Source organism: Rhyacophila brunnea, unplaced genomic scaffold, assembly GCF_057557595.1.
Source record: "Rhyacophila brunnea isolate RB1 unplaced genomic scaffold, BYU_Rbru_1.0 scaffold_16, whole genome shotgun sequence".
In the NCBI taxonomy this organism is placed as follows: domain Eukaryota; kingdom Metazoa; phylum Arthropoda; class Insecta; order Trichoptera; family Rhyacophilidae; genus Rhyacophila; species Rhyacophila brunnea.
The window spans coordinates 25837367-25856694 of NW_028232816.1; the positions used below are offsets into that span (position 1 = coordinate 25837367).

At 33.6% G+C, this 19328-nt stretch overlaps 1 protein-coding gene across 6 annotated transcripts in view; it reads left to right on the forward strand.

Moving 5' to 3' along the window:
- Hil (peptidase hillarin) overlaps nt 1-19328 on the forward strand; it is a 154623-nt gene that overhangs the window by 119835 nt on the left and 15460 nt on the right. For all 6 annotated transcript variants that reach the window (XM_085943378.1, XM_085943377.1, XM_085943376.1 and 3 more), the window contains exons 5-11: nt 5802-5918; nt 6247-6443; nt 7683-7908; nt 10447-10529; nt 11511-11654; nt 16682-16900; nt 19002-19210. In XM_085943378.1, the coding sequence (XP_085799504.1) occupies nt 5802-5918; nt 6247-6443; nt 7683-7908; nt 10447-10529; nt 11511-11654; nt 16682-16900; nt 19002-19210 (1195 nt within the window). The remainder of the gene's footprint in view (nt 1-5801; nt 5919-6246; nt 6444-7682; nt 7909-10446; nt 10530-11510; nt 11655-16681; nt 16901-19001; nt 19211-19328) is intronic.

A 19328-nucleotide genomic window follows, 5' to 3' on the forward strand; every position in this document is an offset into this window, starting at 1 on the left:
GCCAATGAGGTTCCTTCTTATAGTTTTATTAGTCTAATTCGACTAAATTAAAAAATATAACAATTAGGTACACATTCGTACCTATTTTACAATTACAACGTTTTTCTTAGCTCGTATTCTTATTTATCCGGTGATTGTTTGTCCGGTACAAATCTTACAATCGATTTTTAACTAACTTCCCGACTAGCTAGACATTTGAAACTTTTAGAATATATCAGAACACGATGTCAATGCATTCATTTTTAGTTAATTCTGTTTTGTATGGAAAGTTATTTCGGAAGAAATCCGTAAAAAGTAAAACTATTATTGGTTGCAAAGTTGGTCCTAGCAACTAAATTATTAATATTAATAATATATACGTGCGTTACTATGGAAATCAATATGAAGTGTCAAAATGACATTTCAATATACCTATTTATTCAGTATTTCTATCAAGTACAATTTTTTTTGATCGTTTAAGCTAGTCAAGTCAAGTTTATATGATTCAACAGAAAATTTAAAAACGTTGTAAGTATATAAAAAGTTCTTTTTATCTTGTAATTATTTCTGAATTAAATTTAACGTAAAATAAAAAAAATATTATACTGAAATATCTTCTGATCAGATTCTAATTGGAAACGTCTTATTAAAAATGTACTATGTATACATCCACCAGTATAAATTATTGTCCGCTGAGTGAGAGCGCCACATGCAAATATTTGACATATCAGTCAATATTTTTTATACTGTGATGAGCTTAGTTCTAAATTCAAACACCTGACGATTTATGATTGTATACCTACCGAATTATTAAACTAGGTATGTATTCTAATTTGACTCATATATTTGAATTTTTTATATACTTACCTAGTCATCGATAATAGTGTAAAAAAATATTACTGAATAAGATATAAAAAGTCATTGATATTTATTATGTTGGTCAGTATACTTAATGATTTTTAGAGTTTGAGTATTATTTTTATTTAAAAAAATGTAAATAATATTTACATGTAGGTATATCATAGACTAGACTATGATATTCCTAGTAGCATAATAAGATAAAGAATAGGTACACTTGGGTGTTTAAACTTTAAATGATAATATTATTGAAATTTCGATTGAAGAAACGAAACTTCTTGTTTTTGGGTTTCATTTTTAGTCAATAATTAATCTTAGTTCTATGTAATATTATTAATTGATAATTTCATTTAAATACGGTATCACCGAGTAAAATAAATATTTATCTGATGCATAAGTAAATAGATCAGAAGAGAGCTATTGCACCTATTATATATAATCATGAGAAACATGATTGATAATGAATGAATGGCTATTCGAATATAAACTTCAGGGAACTCAGAAATAATGTAAACTAAAATACCTAACGGGTGTCGAGTAAAAGGCAACCGATCTCGAGTGTGGAAGAATATGGGATAAACTCTCACACGTGTCAAGAATACGCTTGTATTTCGTTCTGACAACTGCTCTCGGTTTGTGCACTGACGCTCATTCAATATTGGTGTATTTCAAGGTTGCAACACACACTATTGCACGTCTATGATGTGAGGTTCATTTCCGTAGGACACTCACACATTCAAAACCCTGCGTCAAAATGTAGTGTATTGGGGTATAGCCTATCGGAAATCTATTTATTAATCTGTTCTGTGATAAATTTCTACAAAAATTCTATATTCAGTAAGATTCAGTTAGATCATGTTATCGCGCGTGTTTGAACATGTACCTAACCGATTTTTTTTTAAAACGGTACATGTTCAAACACGCGCGTTACCATGATCTTACTCTCTACTTCATTTATCGTTTGTCAATTTATGACTACGGCCGTATGTTGTAGCTTAGCCACTGGGAAATGCCAATAGAAATGGTGTATTTCAAAAAAATACTACCTTAATCTTAGGTCAATAATTATTATAAAGCAAACATTATTCGTAAAATGTTTATCACATTTGAATAGTCGAAGACATAGCTTATATTCAGTCTGATCTTTAGAGTTATCTTAAAATGTGTAAATCCTGCCCATTTTTTGAATAATAAAATGCCTAATTCTTGTAAAATTTGGGATCACAGAGATTATCAATATAATTTTTATTGTAAATTTTCACTATAATAATGTCGACATAAATTTTACTAATGGTTTTATAAATGCTTTCAAAAATTAGTAAATATAAAAAATCTTAACACCACTTCACATGGACGTACTGAAATATGACTATATTCTAAAACATTAGAGCGAGAGGTTTAAAAGAATACTATTTTATGTAATAAAAATACTTTATGCAGTCATCAAATGTTTAAAATAAATATAAAGGATAATAAGGCTTCAAAATTATGTAAATAGATTATCTACAACGTTCAAGGAATGTCCAGGATCATGCTTTGAAAATAGCATACAAGCTCCATTTTGACGTACGCTGAGCATGTCCCCCCTTAACCCAAAAATGTTGAAGAGATTGAGCCTTAGAGCGCAATGCAGAACCATTCGTCTTTGTGATAGACACTATGCAGAATAACTAATGTAGCTGTAACTAATGTAGTCTTAGTTGTTAAGAGCGTGTTCTCTATGGTTGACCTTATCTTAACTAGCTTCATTCGCTTTTTCTATTGAATATAATAGGTACCATATTTAAAATTTCTCTTTTCCACAGTTTAGGTAAATTATTTTTTAATTTTAAACGATGACAAAAATATGACAACTGTACTTTATAAATCCAATAACTATAAATACATAATTAATAATTAATTATAACCAGGGCTTTTTTTTCCATTTAACGCGGTGGAACGGCGTTCCGGCACCTTTTTTCACGGTTTTATTTCAAAATCAATTAAACGAAAAAATATTTGCGCTTAAGTAATTACAATAATAATTCGTTAAAATGATAAAATAAGGTACAGGTGGAAGCCATTTTGAATGTTGGCGTGTTAGTGTTAGTGAAGTAACCGTATAGTTTAAATAGCAAACATGCGTATGTAACTAGCTTCATACGTATGCTGCGTATTATGATTTTAACAGTTTGACGTTTATCGCATGGCAGCATCTGCGTATATTGTTATTTACGTTTGTTTAGTCAGTTTGTGTTACGATTACGTGTTGTGCAACTATTTTATATATTATTTAGTGCAACCCCAAGTTTAAATATGAAAAAAATTTCCTGTTACTTCTCAACCACCGGCAGCGGCGCCGATTCCGCAAATAAAAAGCTCAAAACAGAAACGATGACAGAAGATATGGAAATATCGGTACATGTAGATGTTCCTGAATCATCTCTAGCTGATCTCGGGGATCAAGGTCGAACTCAAAACGATTGGCCAGACTGCTGGTCATTAGATCAAAAAAACGATTTTTGCTCAAAAAACGAATGGTTGAACGTACACAAAATGAAACTTGGCTGCACAATTTGCAGAAACGTTGGAACTCTTGGAACTGAAACGACAATGGGAATGAAAATATCCAAAGAATGGGCCAATAATGAAATCACGTATTCTGGGAAAGAGAGGAAGCTACAATTGGGGTCACTTCGAAAAAAAATTTTCGATCACAGAGGATCTATTGCACACAAAGCAGCGTTAAAAATCATTTCTGAAGCCAAAAAAAAGCAGATTGAAAATACTTTTTTAAAATCGTTATCTCGCGAAAAAGTAATAACAGCAAACATTTTTCGAACTGCATATAAAGTAGCTAAGGAAAATCAATCATTCAATATGTTTGAAAGTGAAATTAATCTCCAAGAACTAAATGGGATCGAAATGGGTCATATTCTCCATTCCACTAACGCATGTGTTAACAAATCATATATGTGATGAAATGAGAAAAAATGTTTTCAAAGAAATTGTTCAATCGAAAAATATAATTTCTTTGATAATTGATGAGTCTACCACCATAAGCCAAAAAACCACCCTCATTGTGTATGTTCGATGCTGTGTCGAAAGTGTTGGAATGAATTCACCAATTAATTTGTTTTTGGATTTGATTGAACTTAAAGACGTAACGGCAAAAGGAATATTTGAATCATTACTCCAATCTCTTGATTTATATGGGATGACAGAAGAATATTTAAAAAAATATTTAGTTTCGGTTGCATGCGACGGCGCTGCTGTGATGTTAGGTTCTAAAAATGGAGTGAAAAAATTGCTGACAGAAAAATTTCCTTCAATTATAGTTTGGCATTGTACTAATCACAGATTAGAATTATCAGTAAGTGATGTTGTAAAAAAAATTTCAGGGATCAATAGATTCAAATCATTTATTGATAAACTTTATGTTTTATACCACGCGTCGCCGAAAAATAATAGAGAGTTGCATTTATGTGCAGAATCACTAGGCGTTGAGGTACTGAAAATCGGAAGAGTTTTAAGTACCCGATGGGTGGCATCTAGTTTTCGTTCAGTTTCGGCTGTGTGGAATAATTATGAATCCCTTGTGCGTCATTTTGAAGAAGCGATGAATGACCCTACAAGAGATAAAAATGACAAGTGTACTTACAGTGGCTTAAAGAACAAAATAACATCAACAGCATTTTTATTGGATCTAGCATTGATGTGCGACGCTCTCCAAGAATTGTCGGAACTTAGTTTGGACCTACAAAATCGCAATGTGAACCTTTACATTGCAAATCGAAAAATAAATGAACTCGTTCAAGTTTTTGAAGAAAGAAAACAGAATTTTGGACCCTATTATAAATGTGCTGCAGCTGCTATAAGCAATCTGCATTTTCGTGGAGTTTTACTTCACGAAAAAGTTTCTAAAAATGATCCTCCTATTGATCCGAAAATATTTTATTCCACGTTGAAAACGTCAATTGAAAAAAGGCTGCTAGATAATAAAGATGTTGAGTTTGCACTTTGGGCTCGCGTACTTGACCAAAAATATTGGCCTGAAGACATTGATAATCGGTTGACATTTGGAGAGATGGAAATTAGAAACATTTCGATCAGGCTACAACTAGATGAACGAGAAATGATTCGTGGATTTCGCGAATACATTCTCGAAAAGACATATTCTGAAAAACTCTTGCGTTTGGTATATGCTCTGAATTCTATTCCCATTTCTTCAAGTGAATGTGAACGGGGGTTTTCGCAAATGAATCTTATTATTACCCCAACAAGAGCTTCGTTAAACACTAAAACAGTTTCGGCACTCTTGTTCATCAAACTCGTGGGACCACCCTTGACACTTTTCGATCCTTCAAAATATGTTGATAGGTGGTTACTTAAAGGAAGACATTCGGCCTTAGACTCTAACACTAAGAAAAGGAATCGAGATGATGTATCAGACGAGAATTGGAAAAAACTTTGGAAATCACTCTAAACTTTTATTCAAGTTCATAAATAAATACATTACATATGTATTTACAATTATATTTTAAAGTTAGTCTTATTTAGTCTTATTTGTACAATATATTTCAAATATAATGTATGTATTTTATTGTTTCTGTAGCTTTGTTTTGACTAAAATAAAAAATTATCGTAAAAATCAACCTTTTTTTGTTCGCTTCGTGGCATAGCTCCTTTAAATTTCATTTAAGTGACATTTGAATATAATTTTATTTAGTAAAAAGCTTGACATGAAGTGAGTTCCGGCACCTTTTTTTTTTAAAAAAAAGCCCTGATTATAACACTTTGATGTTTTCGTTATCAGTGATTATACTTGATTTCGCAGGCCCCGCAAGAACTGTCATTAACTACAGGGCGTTTTGAAGAATATTTAACGTCTTTTATAGAAACTAAATTTTTACGAGTACGAGTAACAAGACTTTATGAGCAATTCTTCTCTAAAATATTTTAACATGATTTTCTATTAATTACAGGACCGAGATGAGCAAACCCAGCTGGAAATGAAACACCGCCAGGAAGAAGATGATCTGTACAGAAGATTTGCAAGACACCGAGAAGAAGAAGATAAACGAATGCGGGATGAATTTAGGGTAAATCTAAATTAAAATTTTTTTTTGACGATGTCTGATCCCAATAAGATTATATGGGCGCCCTCATAGTAGAGGTTTGTATTAACAGATTTGAGCCACTGCCATTAGAGCGAAGCCACATGGGCGCTGCGTCACAGCCACAGCGCAGTGGATGAGTTAAGCAGCACAGCCATAATGGGCGTTTATTTTGGGTGGGAATTTCAATTTACTTTATAAAAAATGGAAACTATTGTATTTCATTAATCTTACTTTCAATGCGAATTGTATAATAAATATTGTTGATATTATTGTTCTTATATAATTATATTATGATTTTCTGTGATTGCAGGACGAATGGGAGAAAGAGTTGGAACGGCTGATGCATCGCTTCGAGAAAGAGATGCAGGTGAAAAGAAAAAAGCCCGACGAGCAGAACGTGCTCACGCTGAGACACCAACAGGAGAAGGATGACCTTGAAAAGAATATGACGCTGAGACGAGACAAGAAGAAAGAGAGCCTTACTAGGAAGATGTTGGAGCATGAAAGGTAGGAAGAAAAACTATTACAAATTCTTAACTGGGCACTTTGAAATGGAAGATATCAGACACGGATCTTCTGACTCGTATATTATGAAGATAGCGTGTGGCGAGGAAGGTATACAGTGATCCCTCTATCATCTCACATGAAAAAGTAGATCAACTCCGTTAAGCAATCTATGTCAGCTGAAAGACCAAATATGTCCACTCACCCTTGGGCCTCTTCTTGAATAGACTGAAGGGAAAGAAGGGTTGTGAAATCTAATCTGATGTGGTTAGACTGTGTAATATACATACCTATATATTCTTTTTTTAACATTACAACAGTCCATGAGTCCCAATGAAAGTAGTGTAGTGAAACAGTAGTGTATTTAATAATGGAAGAGAAACAATCACAAACACGCATTCTTTGAGAAAATTACATAAATATATTGTAACTTCACCAAGAGTGAACTCAGGGCCCCCGGACGAAATGCCGGTGCCTTACGCACTGGACTACAAGGGCCAGACACAGCATCTCTGCAGAAGACAGTGGAGGGAGCTTACAGTTTTTCCAGAATTTTAGGCCAAGACCGTCTTTTGTTTTAAGCTCCACTAATTTCTAGGAGGGGAGGGGAGTAAATCTAAAGAACAGCATACTTAAATAGTGGACTGTCTTAATAGGTGGACTGTGAGATTGGATGTAACATTTTGGTAACAATGACTAGTATCTACCTACTCTAAGTCTAGGTTTGAATGATGATGGGTTTATGGGCTGAAACACCTGTCAACATATTTAACATAAAATCTTACCCAGTGGGTCTATTCTATGCACAAGGCAACAATTAGCGGCTATCAACGGTAGTTTATTATATTTAATATGTTGAGATATTATATTTGTTACAATAAGTTAGCCGTCTAAGCTGTCAAAACTGTCTATCTCACTCTAAAAGTTAACACACCAAAGAGAGATTTTTCAAAACAGCCACACCTAAATTCTCAATACGTAATTGACCTACTCTATCTCGCTCTAGAAGTTAACACAGCCAAGGGAAGGGCTGTTAAAACATAGCACTTTATGACAGTTTAGACGGTTAACTTATTGTAACAATTAACCACCTCAATAGATAAATATGAAAAACTCTACCATTGATAGCTGCCAATAGCTGCCTTGTGAATAGAATAGACCCACTGATTTAGATTATTAATTTGCTTATCGTAATGGATTTCTACTATTGAAATGTCATAATTCAATGTGTTATTTTTTCAGAGCCGCAACCGCCGCCCTTGTGGAGAAACAGAGCCACGAGATGCTGGAGCTGATAAACGAGAAGCGATCCGAATATATGCGAGCGGAGTCTCTGTTTGAGGATGCCGCTGAAGTGGCTGCACCTTACCCCGCGCGCGCACCACCACCAGCCCCTCCCGCTCTAACCAAGTTCCACATCTACAACGACCCCATGGAATTTGCAGACATTGACCAGATTGCTATTTCGGTACAATATATATGTTATATACATCTTTTTTTTCAATTATTTTATTGTAAGTAATATCATCTACAGAAAATAGGATTGAAATAAGTACAAAAAGTCTCTAAGGGAGACACTAATGATGGAATTCAAGAAAGGCCATTAATTGCATACAAAAAAAAATAGGGGTGAACATTTTAAAACAATCTCCGTAGGTAATATGAGGCGCCGAGTCGCTAAACTGGCTCCTGGCGATTTTTCGATAAAATGAGTTTTGAATGTACTTAGATGCTCTATCGATAGATCTATCGACTTTTCCAGTTGAGAGTTTCAAATTCCTCCCAATTTCATCAAAAAATCAAAATGAATATTGACGTGAGTCGCCAAGCGCGCTCTTTGAAAAAATATGGAGTCGCTAAATTGTCTCTTCTTAACCGACCAATCAGACGCCGCCATTCAAATACTGATTTCATACGTACGGTAAAATCTCTATACAACCGCGTAAAACCGTTCGCGTCTGTGCAGTGAGAAAGCCTTGATTTTGCTTCGTCTATTTGATTGTTTTTACTAATTAATAATGGATGTTTCATAAGTAAGTGTAACGGAATCTCTACCAGGAGAATCAAGGAAGCGTTTAAGAAATCCAGCTGGCTGAAAATGTAACGTGTTACGCCAAGAAAGGTATTTAAAAATTGACATTCCTAACATTAATTTTTGATATAGATGCTTCAATAATCCAGTGGTGTTTCATAATATTATTTTTTGTTTCGTACGCTTTTTTTAAATTATGCCGTAGATACAAAATATTGTATATTTAGCGTGATGTAATTATTATGAGATCTCTAAGTACAGATTTTTAACATATTTTGCTTGTGTCAAAAAATAATATTATTGGGGCCTTTAATAATTGGACATTATTTTTTAATCACTTGATGAATTATAATAAATTGATTTATGATAACCGCCATAAATCTCATTATATATATTTACATAATATCTAAGTATAGTCATTATTTTATACTTTTGTATATATATTTTATTAACCTCTATCTTTACTTTTTATTTTCAAAGTTATTAATTATTGTATTTTTCATAATTTGTTGCAGATATTCATCTAAAAAATTGCCCGAGTATCCTCAGTGTAATCATGACACTAAGAACTATAAGTGCAGTTCATTAAATGGAACTGATATTAGACATTTCCATACTGCATTTTATGAAAAGGCAGTGAAACTTGCTCAAGATACATTTATAGTGAAGTATTGTAAAGGAGTTTCAGTGATGTCACACAGTGGGGCTGAAAGAAAAAAATCTTTTTAATTTTATAGTGACCTACCTACCTACTTTTAATTCCTCTCTCCACCTTGGAACAACTAAATCATCAATGATTATGCTTTCTATGTATGTGTTATTGGGACCATCATTTATTCACATATTTGGTATACTTGTGTAATTTCTTGCTCGCTTCTCATTAATAAACACGATTCTTTATTCTGAAAAAATGCTTTTTTTCTATGTACATACATACCTACCGCTATAAATGCTAAAAAGATGCAATGTAAAAAAGGATTTACCGTGTAGTAGGTAAGTATGGTGAGAAAATATTTGTTTGGCAAAATAAATTCTAAAATATCTATATTAATTGAAATAAATACGGCCCGCTACTGAACAGTCATTTCCGGCCGACCTTATCCCATAAGTGCCAAACTCGACTCTATTGACATGTAACGTCAAAGTGTGAGTCACAAATTTGGCTCCTTGCGACAGCGAGTGATGCAAGTGTGCTCTCCGGACAATTAAAATGCATTTATTTGGAATATTGGCGCATATAAATTGAATTTGACGTTTTAATTTACTATTCCATATAAACCGGAAACTAGAAAATATTTTAAATTACACTTAAAGTTATCACACTGCCCATAAGAGTTTTTCGTGATTTACTCAAAACTCAAAAAACCCCCAGGAGCCAGTTTAGCGACTCGGCGCCTCATATAATAATTTAGTATTGATTTTTTTGTGGAGGGAATATACATTAATTTAATTGATCACTTCCACCGCAGAGCCCCACAGTTTACATTCCCCATACCTAGATACTCCACGCTTTGATTCTAGCGAAGCACATCTGACCTGCAACTATAACCACTGGTGAACCACTTACTTGCGAGTCGCACCCACAAATAGTAATTGTGTGCATGTAACCACATGGTCCTAATTACTACGACCTTTAGTGTCTGCTTGTGTCATCCGCGCTGCGCTGTCCCATATTTTAGACATGCCACATGGCAATGTTCATGAACATTTCTTTTATTATTACTACAGTAAGTAATTTTCCATTCACTTGCGTAATTTATAAATTTTTTTAATCCCGGGGGGTCTGGACCGAAGGCTGCGTCAGGCGCAACAAGTACCAAGTCTTTTAACTGTAGCTACTAGATATTGTTCAATAATAATTTAGTGATCGAGTATTCTGTTATGAAAGATGTGAGATGTTAAAGTCAATGTCTGTGCTTTAAATGATTGAAGACTTCCTACAATATGCTGATGTATGCTTTAATTATTTTACAGGTTGCCCAAGAAGATCAGAAGACATTCACAGATCTTGTTAGACAGTTGGTGGGACGGTGTGGATCAGATATAGAAAAAGCAAGGTAAATTAATGATCATTCTACCGATGGAACTGATTTTCAATGTTGATATGTAATACATAATGATACACTTATTAATAATTATTAGTGCGAAAATAACCGAAAAGTAGTTTAGACTGTATTATATACTTAATGTAATCTATTTTTAAATTTGACCAAAACATAATTTTTGATGGAACAATAATATATTCTGATTGTTTCGAAGAACCACATATGAGAGAGAGAGAGACAGATAATGATTTTGGAAATTCTTTTTCTGGTTATTATTAAAAATTCACCGTTAGCGTAATATTGTGACCATTAGAATATTTAGGCCTATAAATGCAGCTACTGTTCCTAATAAAATTAATATTGCAAAGATATACTAATCAGATGAGGTGTTTTGCCTGTAGATAGACACCTAGGGGTCGCATTATATTTAGTTGTATGACATCAAGAACATACCATAGGTGCGAGTGAGAAAGCATTCAGCATACTTATACTCTCCGCAATATGCGTTAGAATTTCTATGGCTGAATTAAATATTTTTTGTACACGTCGCCGGTAAATATTGGTTTGAATGACTCCATTCATTGAAAAACTGCGAGCATGTATTGTTGAAATTTATTGTTTTTGTGTTAAAGATAAAGTTAGTGGTAATTATTTTTAGTTAATTTATTAGAATATGGTTAACTATGTTGTGTTTAGATTTGGTGGCCGTTTTGAGAAGCAACATGATGGTATAATGTTTCATAGTTAAGTTAATAATAATAAAATTGAGGTTCTACTGTGTGTTATACAGAAGAAACACGGCTTCATACAGCTGAACAATACTCACTCTCTTTATATTATTGCGCTGAGTATGAAATTTTAATATTTCATAGCTTTTGCAGCAAATAGCGAGAGTAAAAACTTCAATAGAACGATAAAAACTAATATCTTTTACAAAATAGATACCTTATGGCTTCAAAAATTAATTTGCTTTCATGATTGCGTTTTTTACAGAACTATTTTCCGTTGGATCACAGTGAAAAACTTAAATACGATGCAATTCGATGAAAATCTGAGAGGTGATACTCCAATGGGACTCTTACGAGGAATCAAGCACGGAACCGAGAGCTACCACGTCCTATTCAAGAGACTTTGCAGGTACAACCATTTTATTTGTCACCATCTCTTTTATTGTTTCCTATCTATCATTCATTCATTCACTCATATGGCGGCAGATTATTGGCGACAGCATTAGATATACATTAACAAAAGTACAGTTAAAGTAACACAAAAACACATTATCACCACTACAGAGTCCTTAATCCATGCCTTGATGAAGGGTAGAGAGTGGTCCAGAGAAGGAATACTGGGCATAGGTCTTAACATCATACACACTGGCTTTGAGTTCTCCACACTATATATAGAATAATAAAAATATATAAAGGAGAGGGATTTAAGCTCCATTTATGTACGCATGTTATATGAACACCGAATATATCCACAGCGTAATATGTGGTTTAGGCCTACCATTGGGTCGCCCCAGATGCCTGCTATTCTCAGTGCTAAACTTCCTCAGACTCTTCGTTCATTTCAACCAACTCGTGTTATGCCACCCAGAATTCATTTCTAGATTACTATAATCATAATCATATTAGCTGCTGTCAGTGACGTCCCGTGGGGGTAGGCTGATTGAGCGTCACTTGGGGGCGGCAGTTACTCGAAGGGCGGCAAATCGAGAAGAATCATTAGGCATACATATATAGAAATAGGTACCTAACTTAATAACTACGGAAATATCTCTCCATTAAAAAATACAGCTAACTGGTTGGAAACAAAATTTATTAATTGATATGGAATGTTTAACCGGAGTGTATTTTTTGTCGGGTTTGCGATATCTAGTTTACTTCCGTTGTCTTTGGACGTCACATCCTTGATGACGAGCAATGACACTTGGAGATTTGAGAACTATATTTGAATTATAGGACATCTTCTTGGCTACGTGTTAAAACTGCGAACTACAAGCTCCTCCCATTTTTAACAGCAATTCCATTATAAACTAACAAGCTCCTCCTATTTAGTCGACAACAGCGCCTTCCGGCTTTTGCCTAAATCTTCTTGTTGGAGAGTACCTAATTAATTTATCCAAATATTTTTGCCAGTCACTCGAGAGTTTTGAAAGTTGTCAGGTTTATATTGAATTGTATCTGAAAACCGTGGACTCGCAATATTGTCTTTTGAAGTAGAGATGGCATTTAAATTAGACCTATATATTTTGTTAGTATTGTATCCATACAACACATTTCTTAGATATTGGAGTCATGGAAGGATGATAAAAAATATTTTATAAAAAATGGGGTGGCATTTTAGCGCTGCCCAGGGGTGGCATTTTGTCCAAGAACGTCACTGGCTGCTGTAATTATTTGGTATTGAAACAGTGATACCGAGTTCAATTATTGTAAACTATTTCTCACTATATTTTTTATCAAATAATATAATATTGATGGGTTAGAACACAGATATTGTATGTCAAGTTATATAATAATATGTGTTAAGAAAATTGAACTAGAAAGATTCAAATTAATTAAAAATGTATGGTAAAGTAGACATATTTGAATGAGATAATAATTTTTCAAATATTCTATAACGACATACAATATATTTACAGCATGAACACATGCATGAATTTACTTGCACGAATAGTGTGTATTTTAAACTATCACAATAATAACTGTTTATATGTAAAAGTGCTAACTGTCTCGCCAATCCCATTCTTCAAAAGTAAGCGAGACACAATGTAGTCATTCTATGGTACTATTTGACAGGTCATGAACATCGGGTAATCTCAAAATGTGCGGTGTAGTTTGTTTTTTTACTGGCTCACCACTATCAGGCACAGATATTGCACAGTCCAATTGTCGCGTAAAAATTCAGAAGCTTCTGAACATTTTTGATGCATGCATGCAATCTTGCAATTTGTACAATAATATGTGTTTACACATGGTCGCGATAATACGTACTGTCAGCAGTAAATCTACGCATGTGTAAACGGGCTATGAAGGTAGGTATGATGGAGATGGACATTTTCTTTATAATAGTGCAATTTTGGTAAAACTGGACATACAATATCTGTGCACATATCCATTTCTATTGAGCTGAATAGCATTTATGATAATATGCTCTATTCTACCCACCATGACTATCTGTATAGGGCTTGTGTAAAAGGCTAACAACTAATAATTCAAACAAATGACATTATATTTGAAATTTATTATATAACATCTTGCAACAAACTAATTATAAGCAATCATTTAATTGCATTTATTAATTCAAGGTGACCCACCTCATGCATATGGAATTAGCTAATAAATACTATAATAATATGTCAGGTGTTATTAAAGTATGCACCTCGGTGCTCTGTGAATTGGTATTTTCTTAGGGCGTTTTATTAATATGCGTTAAATAATAGCAGTCTAGTAGAGCTTTAGCTTATGAACAGAAATAACCATTGATAATTTGAAAATAATAATTATTGATGGTCTGAATTATAAAGGGATCGAAGTGTATATGAATCCAAGTTGAGTAAATCATCTTCAAAGTTAACTAAGTGTCAATTGCAATTATAAATTTTACATAACTGTTTTCAGCATTCTTTAAATGAGGTCTGGTTCTAAAACCTCTCTGTTAACCGAGATAAGTTTTGATAATATTTTTTTTTGCAAAACTAGCCGTCTCAAAATACAGTAAAACCGTTTACCTACTCATCTCGAAATCAACAATTTTTTACGCCTTATTATAAATATACCACATAATTTAATGTCAGGAATATCTTAAGGGGGGACATGCTCGTCGAAGGTCAAAATTGAGTTTTTATTGAATTTTCAAACCATGATCCTGGACACTCCTTAAACGTTGTAGATAATTTATTTATATAATTTTGAAGCCTTATTATCCTTTATAGTTATTTTAGACATTTGATGACTGCATAAAGTATTTTTGTTACATAAAATAGTATTCTTTTAAACCTCTCGCCCTAATGTTTTAGAATATAGTCATATTTCGGTACATAACTGTGCAGTGGTGTTAAGATTTTTTACATTTATTAATTTTTAAACGCATTTATAAAACCATTAGTATAATTTATTACGAGATAATTTTTGTAAAATATTCACGATAAAAAATTATATTGATAATCTCTGTGATCCCAAATTTGACAAGAATCAGGCATTTTATTATTCAAAAAATCGGCAAGATTAACACATTTGAAGATGATTCTAAAGATACTTATTATAAGCTATGTCTTTGACCATTCAAGTGTGATAAACATCTTATGAATAATGATTGCTTTATAATAATTATTGACCTAAGAATAAGGTAGTGTTTTTTTGAAATATGCCATTTCTTTTGTCATTCCCTAGTGGTTAAGCTACAACATACGGCCGTAGCCATAAATTGACAAACTATAATTAAAGTAGGGAGTAAAATTATGTTAACGTGCGTGTTTGAACATGTACCTAACCGAATTTTTTTTATTTTTTTTTAAACGGTACATGTTGAAACACGCGCGTCAATATCATTTTACTCCCTACTTTAATTATAGTTTGTCAATTTATGGCTACGGCCGTATGTTGTAGCTTAACCACTAGGGAATGACAAAAGAAATGGCATATTTCAAAAAAACACTACCTTATTCTTAGGTCAATAATTATTATAAAGCAATCATTATTCATAAGATGTTTATCACACTTGAATGGTCAAAGACATAGCTTATAATAAGTATCATTAGAATCATCTTCAAATGTGTTAATCTTGCCGATTTTTTAAATAATAAAATGCCTAATTCTTGTCAAATTTGGGATCACAGAGATTATCAATATAATTTTTTATCGTGAATATTTTACAAAAATTATCTCGTAATAAATTATACTAATGGTTTTATAAATGCGTTTAAAAATTAATAAATGTAAAAAATCTTAACACCACTGCACAGTTATGTACCGAAATATGACTATATTCTAAAACATTAGAGCGAGAGGTTTAAAAGAATACTATTTTATGTAACAAAAATACTTTATGCAGTCATCAAATGTCTAAAATAACTATAAAGGATAATAAGGCTTCAAAATTATATAAATAAATTATCTACAACGTTTAAGGAGTGTCCAGGATCATGGTTTGAAAATACAATAAAAACTCAATTTTGACCTACGACGAGCACGTGGGCCGTTAACTAAACCTTACCTAAAATTACTACAATAATATTATTGTTATGTACATAATAATATGACGTGGTCAATTCGGTATTCACTAAGTTCGATTATAAGATCATTAAATCGCGATCTTTCACCTATAACAACTAATTATTTTTATATTGACAGATCCCAAAGGATACGATTATGCTGGTTGCTTTCTGCTAAAAGCTCGAACATTATTGGTATTGGTCTGGCGAACTACTACAAACTATCAATAATTTGTAACAATACTAATGAATACAAAGTTCAAAAATAATAAATACTATTTGTTGATCGTCATATTTTGTAAAACAATGAGATTTGATAATGTATGCATTGCAAACAAGGTATGCATTTTTTGTATCACAGTTAAAACTTGAGGATATTAAAATCGCGCATTATTCCAATGCAAAGAAAAAGTACGTATTGATATATCAAGTCAAGGCAAATCATTCAAATTTATATACACCAGTATGTCTATTCCAATTACGTAACTCCATAACATCCAATAACACCATTTCGCTAAATTTTCAATATCCGATATAACCCCAAAATATTATGAATGTATTCTGTGTGCAAAATGGTGATGTAAAAGGCGAATCTTTGAGTTGGTGCCTGTGTTTTCGCAGTGTGCTATCGTCAACGTCACAATAAATGACAGCTGGCAGAGATTTTTATTTTTGACATGAATTCATACTAAACACGTATTATATTATGTAGGTAAGTATTTTTATCAAAATTTTGGAGATTATAATAGTTATGTTGGAATAGACTTGCAGAGTTCTGTAATGCAGTGTCACACAGTTAAATCCTTCTCCCGGTCAATTATAACTCCATATAATCAATCACTTGGACCGTTTTAATCCACAATTCCTCAATTATAATATTAAGAAATATTTAAACTGCTATAACCAAATACATGCTAACTCTATAAATAACAATGTTGCTAATTTACAGTTACGCAGGTCTCCATTGCGTGGTGATCAAAGGTTACAGCAAATCGGCAGGGTACCAACCGGGTGTCCGCTTCGAAGACAACCGCTTCAGAAACTCTTGGAACGCCGTGTACGTGGCTGGAGCATGGCGCTTCGTGCAGTGCAACTGGGGGGCGCGCCACCTCGTTAATGCCAAAGACGTCCCGCGACCCGGCAATAAAGGGAAGAGTGACAGTTTAAGGTATTGCATAAAATCACATGCCACTTAAGTGCATAGCAACCTCAATCTTGGGTAACTGCTCTTGAGACAATCCCTGTCATCAAAAGTCTAATTAAGACTAGGTGTGATGTGGGGCGGTTTGGTTTCTTTGGAGACATTAACTTCAATGTTTCTTTTTTTTTCAATGATTTATAGACAGATTCGTCATAGTGTTTTTGGGAAGCACTTAAAGCATTTGATATGCAGATAACTAAGTTTTAATTTCACTTAGGTGTTTAACACATGAATTCTAAATACCGATATTCTCTTTAGTGATATCTTGAAATGGTGGAAAGAGCAGTATCCCAAAAGAATTGTGTTTATAGATGAGTAGAAGTCTCAATAAGTGATCGAATTTGACTAGCTGTATAGGCACAGTGTATGGTCCCCAGACAGTCGGATGATGCGGCACCTGATTATTTCCTACACCACCCGACAGAGTTATATTACATATTTCATCTAATCTGACCAAATCACCCCAATGCCTAATCAAATCAGACCATCTATAGCATTGCTCCGCAACCTTTTCTCACCTCGGCACACCTTCCGAGAATTCCACGGCACACCACACGTGAAACAATTTATACACCAAAACATGGACTCCACTTCCTGAAGAGGGACCCCAGGCCAGGACCTTTGGCGGGCCCCCTACCTATCGCTAAGGTTAAAGACAGTGTGATACTCTAAAATAGCGTTTTTCAAATGGTGTTCGAGGAAAAATATTGGTATTGATTGTATATTTAGCGATTTTTTGTATTTATTAATACATCCACTTGTATTATGGTTAGCTGTCAGGTTGAGAACAATTTTATTATGTGTCGAGTATTGACATAATAATAAATTGTATCTTACAATCGCATGTTTTAAAATATTAATACCAGCGTAGTAAAATAGCGCCGCAGGCGACTTTTTTTACTTTTCGAGCAAAATTATAATTTGTGTTTATCTCATTTATCTGGTTGACTTGCCACGCCAGCCTCCCCTGAGCCTAGGCCCCCAGAGAGCCCTGTCAACTCCCCCTTGTAGAGGCCATGCACCATAATTACATTAGTTTATGTTTTTTTATTTGATGAAAAATTAAATATACAAACAACATAACACATGACGAAGAACTAAATGTACAGATTGCCATGTATTTGTATTATCAATAACTAATTAATGTGATAACTTAGCTTTTTTCAATGAACGTAAAAGTTTTATATATTTTGACTTGATATTTGAAAGAGTAACCCGAAGCCGTCGGTCAAGACCCTTCAAGCAAGACTGCTTATTATTTTTAATTATAACTTGAGTTCAAAAACTTGAATGGGAGCTGAACTGCGATAGCCTTGTCGGAATCCGAGGATATTCTTTATTAACCGAAATCCTGAAAATAGCCAATGGAACAATGCGAAGTTCAGTTTTAGCGTCCCGACGTTTCTCAATTCAACCAATTCCTCTCGAATTTACAGGGAAAGCGCTTCTATAGAATTTTCGGCATTATTTGCAAAAGGGTTTCGAATCCAGTCGTATTGATTGTATGAAAGTAATGATGAAATTTCTTTTGCAGCAAAGTTAAATGTTTTTGAAACGGGTCCAAAATTAATTTATTTGTTTTCAATGGTGGTCTGGTAGGTCCTTTGGTATATTTGTAGAGATCCTTGTCTTAAAATTATTTGTGTTTTTTTGGGAGCAATGTTCCGCGGCACACCTAGCATCGTCTCACGGCACACTGGTTGCGGAGCACTGATCTATAGGACATTTAATAAACAGTATAAATAACTGTAACAGACATTTAAAAATAATATAAAGATTTTACGAGGGCAGAAGGTCTCGTGAAAATAAGATTCAAGAAGTAGCATTGATTTGCCATGTGTAAGTCATAATAATTAGTAATTTACATGTTCACAGTCCTCACATAAGTGGAAACTACTCTATATTATGATTGTACGTATTTAATATGGTTGTGTTTTACAGGTGGATGATCAATAATTACTGGCTGAATGCGACCACTAATTTTATTCCTTTGTTACCGATTTTAAGTCAATAAATTATTTTAAAATTTAAGCGTTTAGTTAGACTCAACTATTGTGAATTTTTTCAGATATGAATACGATGATCATTACTTCTTGACTGACCCGAGAGAGTTCATTTATGAATTCTTCCCGCTTCAGTCTGACTGGCAGCTCCTCAAGACGCCCATCACTCTCCGAGACTTTGAAGAATTACCGTTTGTCAGATCTCTCTTCTTCCGATACGGACTTTACTTCAGCGACGCCAATACCAAAGCTGTCATGTACACAGATGCAACAGGTAACAACAACCAAAGAAATACCATACCTAGCCATGACATATTATTTACTACGCACCTTAACTCATATGGTGTAAGATTACATAACGATTGGTTTACCAAAAGCATTATTTGTCATTG